Source organism: Anneissia japonica, unplaced genomic scaffold (assembly GCF_011630105.1).
Source record: "Anneissia japonica isolate Jap-2015-1 unplaced genomic scaffold, ASM1163010v1 scaffold180_len884964_cov147, whole genome shotgun sequence".
NCBI lineage: Eukaryota > Metazoa > Echinodermata > Crinoidea > Comatulida > Comatulidae > Anneissia > Anneissia japonica.
This window is the reverse complement of record NW_022696035.1, coordinates 229770-241452: the sequence shown is the minus strand read 5'-3', so window position 1 is coordinate 241452 and position 11683 is coordinate 229770. Positions and strand designations below refer to the sequence as shown.

At 34.6% G+C, this 11683-nt stretch overlaps 1 protein-coding gene across 1 annotated transcript in view; it reads right to left on the bottom strand.

Annotated features, from left to right (window-relative positions):
* Positions 1–2093: 2093 nt before the first annotated feature.
* LOC117101702 (adhesion G protein-coupled receptor L4-like) overlaps positions 2094–11683 on the bottom strand; it is a 21513-nt gene continuing 11923 nt past the window's right edge. Inside the window, exons 18-29 of the mRNA XM_033241735.1 lie at positions 11516–11638; positions 9943–10042; positions 8953–9103; positions 8396–8462; positions 7872–7935; positions 6744–6850; positions 6393–6519; positions 5936–5977; positions 5410–5559; positions 4780–4872; positions 4242–4294; positions 2094–3395 (exon numbers count right to left, since the gene is read on the bottom strand). Of these exons, the coding sequence (XP_033097626.1) occupies positions 3287–3395; positions 4242–4294; positions 4780–4872; positions 5410–5559; positions 5936–5977; positions 6393–6519; positions 6744–6850; positions 7872–7935; positions 8396–8462; positions 8953–9103; positions 9943–10042; positions 11516–11638 (1186 nt within the window). The 3' untranslated portion in view covers positions 2094–3286. The remainder of the gene's footprint in view (positions 3396–4241; positions 4295–4779; positions 4873–5409; positions 5560–5935; positions 5978–6392; positions 6520–6743; positions 6851–7871; positions 7936–8395; positions 8463–8952; positions 9104–9942; positions 10043–11515; positions 11639–11683) is intronic.

Sequence of the window (11683 nt, the reverse complement as noted above, 5' to 3'; positions counted from 1 at the left end):
AATTAATTACATTTATAATAACTGGCATATTCAATTGCAAGCTCATATATGCTATTAATTATATAATTGATTGAAAGTTAAAACATACATGATTGTAGCCTACGTGTCAACCTTCAATCAATAATAGACATAATAATAATAAAAAATAATTATAAGCTTACAATAATTGCCCTCATAAATAACAATAAAAAAAAGCATAAAAAATAATGAAACAAAACTGTAATAATTGTGTTCAACAATACAAATACAAACAATAAATATAAACAGATACTCTATACACCCTTAGTGCCAGAGTGAAAACCTAACGTATAAAAATCTGTAGATGGTAAAATGGACATTTTCCAGTGTCAGTAACATTACTGACCTATCAGAAGGGAGCCATGAATACGCACGCGTCTCCAAGCACTCGTGTTCCCATAGTACATGTTCGCATATGTTTTACACTCGTTTTGTGGGAACCTAGCATCAATATCCAGGGGCAGGGCGCATTAGTTTTTTCCACATACAGTTAAGGCAGAAGTTATAGAGGGCGCTATTTAAGGTAATTTAGGCGAACTGATAACATGAATATCTATGCAAAACTTCCACCCTCGCGAGTCGCGAAAAAAGCAGTGTTTGCTGCGCGTTGAATAGGCCAAAATCTCTTGGTAGTCGATCGACACAGTGAAAAAATGATTAAACTATCGTATTATAGTATTGTAATTATAATATCCGTATGCCAATGGACACTGTTTACGTGCAGCATTATCTTTGAAAGTTGAAAAGCAGGGTTGAATCTGGTCAGTTAATTGAATAGTGTAAAGTATAGCAATAGGCCACTACTAACTATGCTCTCCTGACGCTGAATTATATACTGTAAACGTTTGAAATACTGAGACACAGGTATTAAGACAATATGTGTTGTTTTAATGTATATTTCTTGCAAACAATTTGTTCATATTCAATATGAATAAAAATAATAGTCATAGATGTAATTTCATTTATATTATATAATATTCTATACACATTATATGACGTACTGTTTAAAGGTTGTCTACCCAATTAAAAAATTGAATAGTTTATTTAAAACGATCAAAATCAGATGAAAGTAAAAATAGCTTTCATTGATTTATAGACGGTTCTACAAAAAAATGCTTAATACCAGCCAATGAATAATGAAAAAGAATACAGCAAATTCGCTGTCTGTTAATTGACAGGGATTTTTTTTCTCATAACAATTTGTAATTATAGAAGTGTAAGTTAACTGTGTAATCATAATTTGTCTCCAAGCATTTCTAAACGCTTATATCCTTCAGAATCAATACTTACTATAGGGGCATACATGGCTATAACACATGTCATATCTAAGCCTATATCAGAGATCCCAAGATGGAAAAGCAAAAAATAGGGAATTTTTTCGTGACGCGATCGCCTCCTGTAGCGCATGCTGTGACGCCTTACAAGGCGCTGCGCAACATAAATGTTACACAAAAAGAAGCCTATATACTATACTGTATGCCTACTCAAATAGCAGATTCAATATTGCTGGGCAATTGTTTTATACTTTCAAAGACCATGCTGTACATAAACTGTGTCTGGTTGTAGGATTTTATTACAGTCCATTAATGTTCACACTGTCTTGTCTACCAAGATAATAAAATAATGCGGGGAGGGCTTTCCACAGGTCCATTGTTTTTACTCAATTGTTTCAGGACTGTTATACGGATGATTAAGATGATCAATTGTTAAAAATGTTTTAAATATGGAATTAACGTACATCTCTGAAAAAGCATTTACTGAACTTATCAATGTCAATAACAAATATTGAAAAGCTAGAGCCTAGAGCTTAGCTAAAAAGTACGACAGACCTACGAAAGCAATTTGCAATAGTACCTACAGCTAAACTCTACTGAATGATTATTGTACTAACGAAGTTGGATGACGCAACAATTCAACATCTTATTCTAGCAGCAAGGAATAAAATTCATTAAGCTTCTCGGCTCTAGCACGACCATTGAAAACAATATTTTCACCGACTTATTGACAAACAGCATTCGTATCACCCATTATAGGCCTATACCACACTGAAATATTACAGGCTACAAGAAGAGTTATCTTATTAAAACGGTACGGAAAACTAAAATATGAAATATGACGCTTCTAGACCTGATCCAAACCATTAATTTCAATAACTATTATTTTGTTCTAAACAAACTTGTGACTTTAATTTTCATATTTCTCATTCATATGCTTTACTATTGGCAAATTGATTATGTATATGATTAATGATGTTATTGTTGGTAAACAATGTTGAAGAAAAAAATACTTGTTAAATATGCACTAGTTTCAAAATGTATAATAGTTACCTCAAGAAATATGTATATCGCAATAGTTTTCAAGTTAAACGTACAACAAAAACACATGCTACATTGCCTATTTAATTTTAAAATAAATATATTATTCTCAAGATGTAAAATTATAATATTGTATACTATACTATTTACTTATCATACTAAACTATTTATCATGGCTAGTTTCGCATTATATATACGGTAATAACTATCATAATTAATATACTACTAATATTATTAGTATATTAGTTATGATAGTTATTATATATAACTATCATAACTATCATAATTAATATACTGTACTAATAATATTATTAGAGTTGTGTACATGTGCATAGGAAAATGTCACGTCATGTTTACTAGACATTGATACGGTCATGTACCACGTTCACACTCTTCTGCTCCATGGAAAGTATTCATGTCCATTTAACTATTAATTTAGCACGGGCCAATTATTATCATCATTCACCGCAACCAAACAAGTAGGGCCTAACTAGACTACTAGGCTGAGAGTGAGAGACGAGTAAATAAACTGGAAAAAACCCAAGCACATTATGACTTGCCTCAAATTCAGCTAAAAGCATTGTCATTGCGTCCGACGTTTCATGTTTATGGTTAGATCATAGAGAAAATAGAACACAGATTAAACATGACGTCCTTCAAACGCATACGGTTATAAATATTGACTATACATTATCTAACTCTGAGTGTTCGTGATTCTGTTTAAAAAGGTTTAAATGCTTAGTATATTAACTTACTGTACAACGATTTCAACCCACTGACAATTACATGACACTATTATAGATAAATATAGATATTTATATAATCGATCCGTTATCATCGACTAAATCCACTTTTCAATTAAAAATATATCGGATCCTTAATCCTCATCGTGCTTTGTAATTTTATGGAATACCATATCTAATTGATTTAAATATGTAAATTATTGTCTCTTTTTACACCATATTACCACTGATGGTATTCGCATTATTTTGCTTCTCAAGGATGGTTTCCATAGCAACCTTTGCCTCCTCAACAAGGCCCTTCTCCTTATCGGGTGTCTCCCTGTTCATAAAACAAATCGGAAAACGTAATTAGTGAGGAACTTGGATGTATATTGGTGTACGTTTATATTTCATTATTCATTCAATTATTTTCAACGGAAATAAATACTGTAAAACAAATAAATAATAAAATAAATATCAGTTAAACCTGAACAATAGGCCTACACCATGTAGTGTGCATGAGAGTCGGACTCCCAATGTTACAGCTGGGCATTGACTGCCCGGCGGTAGTCGGCCGACGCGATGCTATGGAGAACACAATGCCACAACATGTGCGCAACGGATCGTTTTTAATGACGATCCGTTCAGACTGTTATGTTGCCACCGACAGTCAGCTGGATATGGTACGTTTCACAAATAACCGAAAAAATATGAATATTAGTTAATAATGTTTAAAGCTTTTTTTTTTTCAAAAATGGCAATTTAGCTTTAAGGAATCAATAGCGACGATAACCTTGGCACAAACCTTGGCACCCATAAATGACTAAAATTGTTAAAAACCAATTAATTTATGTGCATCAGAAGGTTTTGAAGGAGGGAAGACAGTTTGATTTTCATAAAGCAGACTGAATTTATCTAGGTAATGCGACAACAGAGAATCATAAGTTACGGTATTTCGTAGTCTGAACTGCGCATGCCCATATCCAAGGTCAATCTACATAAACATATGTTGACCTTGATATGAGCATGCGCATTTTAAACTATGACTTATATACACAGGCAACAATGTATAAAGATACTTGGTAAAAAATACGTAAGAAATGCAGGCGTCACAAGCAAATGACAAACAAAATAAAATAGGCCATTATATGCTGTATACTCTAATCACGTTAATCCACCTACTTACGTTCCTGTAGACAAACCCATCTTGATATCATTCACTTTAATAGGGTCAGGTTTCTGAAAATTTAAAATAATGCCCACGTCATTACTTCAATCGCGATGACATAACTACGAGTTTATTACACTGTGTTTATATTAAATTAGCGTAGTATTTGTCAGAAAACATTTTGAAAGTTCGAATATAGTTTCATCTGATGTTCTTATAACTCTGTTTACCTCCATTGTGCTTCTACAAGTATTTTAAAAGTTGTACTGAATTTTCAAAGAGAAGAGTTGCTAACACCTAGAATATCAGTCATGGACCACTCTATGTTCTCTGACAACGCAGTTAACAGTTGTAAATGCCATAAGCTCTGAGCGCGAGGGGGTGCCATCAGGGCCTTTACCCATGGACCCCTACCGGGGCCCTACTCAAACCTCCTGGCCCCCAGCGTCTGTTTGCTCACTCCGCTTGCAAACTTAACGCTCAAAACCACCAATCTGTAATGCCACTTTGTTTTTCTATTGAGATAATAATATAATTTATTTGAGGTTATACGTACCAGAGCTTTCTTCTTCAGTTCATTCTCCTCGTTGTTACGTTTCACTGTTTTCCCGTCGAAAGTTGTATCGGCAACCGGGTTGTCGTATGCGTACTGCAGCATAAACCAGAAAATATGAAAACATAAAAAATAAACTTAAATTACCTTTCCGATTACTAGGCTAAGGGCAATAATGTTGTTACTCTGTTGCTTTCGTCTTGCGTTTTGTTTTACTTTTCATGAAAGTCTGGTTGACCGGTTCATGTTATTCGACACAAATCTGGCTTATAAAAACATAGGCCTAGCCTACCTATAACAATAAACCAAGGAATAGTGAAAATCGAGCAGGATAGGAAACGAGTTAGGTTTAATATTATTTATTTTATTTATTTGTGTATGAAACTTGGGTATACAACTTGTGGAAGCCAGATAGCCACATAATGTCATCAACATCATCCTCAGCAGCAGCACCACCATCATCATCACGACTACCATCATAATTGATATCAACATTAGTAAAAGGTTTTACAGTTGGGTAAACAGTGCATATTTTTGACTTTGCCAAATGAGGTGTTATGTAGAATTTCAAAACTCCATGATCCATTTCTACGACACCTCTCCAAAAGGCGAACCTGTATAAGCTATACGAACCGACTCTTGGCTGGAGACAGACGTGCGACGTTTGACAAGATCTGATGGGCGACGATAACCTGGTTGGTTCACTCGTGACGTTGTCGTAGTACTCATGCTGCTTGAAGTGGCCATTGACTTACGGTAGCGACGCTGATAAGCCTTCTTCACCTGTGAAAATGATTAAGCGTCTGTAGTAGACCCAATTTAATTAGATAGTGGACCTTTCTCCAAAGTACTAACCGAACTTAGCAAGTGACCAGAACAGGGACATGAATACGTGCTCGTTCCAAAAAAAGTGTTATCCCACTAACGTACGTGTTATCCCACAAACGCACAAAGAGATACACAGAGACCAATGTATGCGCCATCGTTTAAGAGTTTTAAACGACAAATACAATAAACATTTTGTTGAAGGGCTATGATACGATCGTAACATTATTTCCTATTAATTCAGCGCATTTTTCTATTTACCACATGCAATTGGTTACAAAGATTATAGGTTGGGTATACAAATCTAAATTAGTAATAAACATTTTTTACTAACTTCAACGTTCATTAGGCAATGAAACAAGAAGAAGATCACTCCCTGTTGATAAAAGGAAAACGAAAATACGTTACAACACACACAGGGTATTCATTTGTCAATTCATTTACAGCATTTAATATCGTTTTTGTTTTAGAAATCATTTCAACCTTAATATAAAGTTACACACTTTAAAAAGTATAATATCCTATCTTATTCCAAATTGACTTCTAAAATAAACTTCATTTCAAATTGTTAATTTAGCTTTAACGAAAGATTAAACCCCGCCCATCGACATCTCTCCTGAGGTTGTCGACATTTCTGAATTCGGACTTATAGTAACGCAACTTCTCGTGATTCTGCAATGGATATTTGGTAACTTACAATGTTGTTACAAAATGGCGACAGAGTTACGAAAACTTCAAGTCACGAAATGTCTGTCACCCAACAACTTCGGAATGTAAATTCGTAAACTTACCTGAATTGAGTTACATATAGCAAATAAATAGGTGAATATAATAGTATATTTATTCACTGACAAGAAACCAAAAACCCAAGTGAGGCCGAGCAACGGTAGCAGAACCAGAGCTGCTTTCAAGCTGGTTCTGTAAAAGGTAAATGATTTCAAATATCAAGATCAAGATGCGTATAATACGTACTGAATAATTGCCAATTACTGACGAAGAGTTCAGGATGATTTTATTTGAAATGGTTATAAAAAATATAATGGTAGAACTCTGTCGTGAAAGACGCATTCATAATGTTTGTATAACTAATCGCCGACGCGAATAAACCATATGGAATCTCTTTGAAGACATTTGAAACTTACTTGATTTGTGACGTTTCCTGATCTTGACTGTTACCCTTGATCTTGTCTTTAGCAGAAAGAGAGTGCAGCATCACGCGGACAACAATGATCAACACGGCAGTATTCAGCTGTAGATAAGAACAGAGGTATAATTTAAGGAAACAGTCGCAACAACATCTAAGCGTATATTAAATAGTGTTGGTCAAGCTCATTGAATGACAACAGCAGACCAAAATTACAGGCCTACTTCCATAGACTGGAGATAACATAATTCTCATCGATTTACATAGTTGGTATGGACTCATTAGACTTAAGGCCAACTCAGACAGCGTCGTACGACGCAGCCCGACGCGATTTGTTGTCGCGTCGGGTCTGTGTGAGTTAAACGCAGACGCGATGTTTGCATCGGGGGCAGTACGCGTAGAATATTAAACATGTTTAATATTTTTCACGACGGCTTAAGACTGTCCCCGACGATAAATCGGGTCGGGCTGCGTCGGCGGACGCTGTCTGAGTTGGCCTTAACTAATTTCAGAAACTTGCTCCCATAAGAGTCCCAAATTTCAGGGCCAGCCACAAGGCAAGTCCACGGCAGGGAATGAACTAGACCACCGGAATCCCCAGGTATTCACCTAGAGTTGATGTGCACTACAGTTCTTATCTGAAAAGACTTGTTACACCACCAGAAACATGAGCGAGCCTGCCGATGTTTTGCGATAGGTTACGGTCCCCTGCCTTACCCACTCGACTGGCTACATAATTCTTTGATAGCTACTTTGCTATTCATCATATTAAACATGGCCCACTTCATGTAGCCATCCTTTTTAAAAGATACAGCATATATCAGCTTTTTTTTTGTATATAGTGCAATAAAGAACAATAGTTAATTCAGGTGTCCCTATCCAAGAGTTTTCAAATTAGCTAATCAAATAAATTTCATACCATCGGCCAGAGCCTACCTGCATCTAAGGCTGAAACATAACAATAAGCCACTTTTACTACGATGCAAGCTGGGATATCTATGCATTGCTGGACGAGATTAGACCTCGAGGTCTGGAAATCAAACAGATCACGCTGCGCCAATCCGCCTCCCCCCGGGTTAATCTACAAAATACCGAGGAACATAAAATTACTTCTGATATAACTTACAATGACCACGAGAGCAACGGTTGGAACAAATACAATGAGAAGCATTTCAGTTGATAACCAACACCTAAAAAAATATAAAAACGTATGAAATTATTCTTGGGTTTGTTACTTTTCGATTCTAAGGTTTCCGACATTTATTAGGCTACCAACCAGGATTCACTTTTGGATCAAGAATTCTAAAAACAGCGAGCAGCACAATTATATGTATTTTTGTATAAGCTAAACGCGTGAATGCTTTTGATTTTTTTTGAAAAGAAAAACCCCAACACACTCCTTATGTCCTCTAAAACACTGGTCCGCATTCAGACTGGTTTGTATTCGAGTTTCTTATTTATGGTTTTGATATTATTCAGTGTGCGGCAATGGATAACCAACTAAATGTTCTGAAGACTGTAGTGAAACTCGAATGATGTTTTGTACTGATTAAAGTTCACATGATTCAGTCTGGTACACGTGACATAAAGCCATCAGACTTATTATATGCCTATGGGGTTATAGAGACATAAAAATAAGCATAAACTTACTTAGTATCAGACCCATAATTGTCAAAGAATACACCGACAGAGATTCCGACCACTACCAGCGGAACACCTGTCCGAAAAACATTAAATATGCATTGAATAACGTCATATCATGCCGCCCAAATGTTGGTATTTTAGGATCTAACTAATTGAAGTAATATAATTTTAAATAGTAGCCATTACAAGACATGAGTTGACAAAAGTAATGCATCGTACATTTATTTGTTCACAAAGTGCGAGCTAGTAAATATGCTTTTAAACGACTTTTGGGTTATGCTTTAAACGTATAATATTAGTATGGTGACTCCAAAAAATGACAGACGTGAGGCCATAATTGATTCTACGTTTCGTTCTTTATTAGAACATTTTCAAGAATAAAACGCATGGTTTGACATTTAATGTGCAAATGGTGTGTTCAGAGTACGGAATAAGCGTAATGCAGCGTCACAGAATGTCATATGGGAACTGAAACCAAGTTTTTTTTTCATTTCATAAAGTAAATATAATTATAATGAATGTTCATTGTCAGTGGAATTATCATTTATAGAAGTCGAACTTACCCCATCCTAGGACAAGATATTTTTTGATGTGGCTGGATGTTCCAAAAACTTTGACTAATGCCAAATACAAATGGATACCCTCCACCAACATCCACATGAACATCGCCGTCAAGAGGAAGTGCAGAAGAATTGCGAACGACTTACAGACATACTGTTAAATGATAATAATGATTTTTTTAAATGGTATTAAGGTGGTAACAGTAACGTAACTGTGACTGTATTTATTTTTTATTTTATTTTTATCTAAAACATTTTTACCCAGGATACATTTTCAGGCAGATGTTAATGCCTGTTTCTAACAATGGTCCTGCACAATAATTACAATGAAAATATAGTCCACATTAAACAATATACAATTTAGGTAATACAGACAAATATTTCAAAAATTTAAGAATCAAGATCTCCAATAAAATGGTAAAACATCAACAAAGCATAAAATATTAAGAATTTTAAACAGTAACGTATTGAACAAATTCCAAAAATACATTATTTTACAATGAAATTGTAAAACTATCAACAAAGCATACATATCATTTAATCTCAATTTCTTTTTAATCAAAAATATTAAAGATATTAAAAAGTTACGTATCGAATAATCGCCAAAAAATACATTATTTTAAAATAAAATTGTAAAACTATTAACAAAGCATACATTCCATTTAATTTAAAATCAATGTAAAATAATAAATATTGTAGTAACAATAACTGTACTAACAGTAACTGTAGTAACAATAAATGTTTTTACAGTATAGTATTAACAGTATTACAACATCAAACTTAACCATAGGCCTACTACAACACAACGATTTCAATCGTGATGTAAAGAAAACACAACAGGTTTACATTACAGGTGAAATACATTACAGTGTAAAATAACTGCTATAATTACAAGTCGATACATCAAAAATGGCCCTAAATAAAGAAAGGAAAAAATGGATACAAATTATACCCCCCTTATCCATATTTTTTTCAAATCAAAGATTTACTTACGACGTTCTCTGTCCTGTCAATTCCCACAAGAAAGACTACAAGACTAGCAGCTATGGCCCCGGAAAGATTCTCATGCACTCTGATACGATCCGACTTCAATCTATTTTCAAGAAGTAGCATATTATGTGTTGATAACATGAATGTTGTTTTTGACCCTCTGTTGTTTGCATATTACAATCGTATAGCATTATTTAGGCCCATAAAGCAAGGGTGGCGCCATGATTTTCCCGGAAAGGGTGGTGGGGGGGGGGGGGCGATGTCCCCGACGAAATAAGTGGGCGTGGTCGGCGTCGCTCAAAATCTCCCGAAAGTGTTCCAGGGGCGATGCCCCCGAAAAATATGACAATTTAGGGGTTTCAAAGGCTTATTTAATCAATTTTAGAGTCTACTAATATGTATAAAATACATATGATTTTTTCTGGTTATTCTCCCTTTGAGGGGGCCCTGACCCCCGGCACTCGGTGGTGCCACCCCTACCATAAAGCACAAAAATCTTCTGGCTCTGCGGGTTTTACCGACCCTGCCAAGGGTTCAAACATAGGATCAAGTAAAACAATTCCAATTCCATGTGTTTACAGCAGAGAATCTAAACATTAGTGAGAACCTGGAATTAAGCATGGTCTCACACTCTCAATAGCAGTAATATTTACCTTAACATAAGCCTGGTTTTCTTAAAATCCCTACAATATGTCGCTACAGTTTTTTCAGAGCAATTGTTGTACTGTGTATCAGTCCCCGATCTGACCGATCAATCACCATCACCGACAGCTGTTGGCGATAGTGTGTAGTGATTGTATGGAAACCTCAGGCTTACCTCTACCCCATAATTTGTTAATTTTAGCAAAATCTCCAACAATTTTTATATTTTGATGGATTTGGTATTTTTAACTATTAGGCCTATACTAACTACCTTGAAAACTTTTAGAATGATATTTTTTTCAATCATTAGAAAAATGAAATATAATATATTCAGTAATCACAATAAAGTACAAGCATTGACCTTATAAAATACAAACTTTGACCTTGACTTTCTCAGGTTCGTAAAATTTTGACTTTCTGACCTCATACCTCTGTAATGCCTTGAACAAACAGAGTTAAATTTCCACATTAGTTTGCTTTTATGTATATAATTTGTGTAGGCCACTTTAGAAATAAATATGCGATTTTTCTAGAAAACAAATTATTTTTATTAAAAGATTATATTTCATAAGCTATGAGAGTATTTGTAATTTTCTCTTTGCTACCATAATTCTGTATCATATATTTACATATGTGAAAAAGAATTAAAAAAAACCCAAGAAGGAGAAAAACTGTCAGATCTTTTACATATTTTTTTGTCTAAAATGCTATTAATATGCAAATTATGTGACCTTTGACCTCAAATATGCCCTCGAAAAATTTTGGTTTACTGTGATCGATGTTTGGACCAAATATGAACTCCAAATGCTTATTATTTAATTTTTTCATATTTTGGGTAGATGTTAGCACTTTAGCTTAACTCTATCAACTAGGCCTATATCAAATCCAAAATTGTATAAAATCCCTTAGTTGAAATGAAACTGTGCGTACATACTTGAAGAATTCAAAAATGAAGATTGACAAGAGACATCCGATGATTGACAGCGTTCCACCAATGTAAGACAACACGGATAAGGCTATCTCATGCCCTTCATGTAACTTTTCCTGCAAAGGACAACAATATATATAATATATAATATATAATATTATATATATATATACA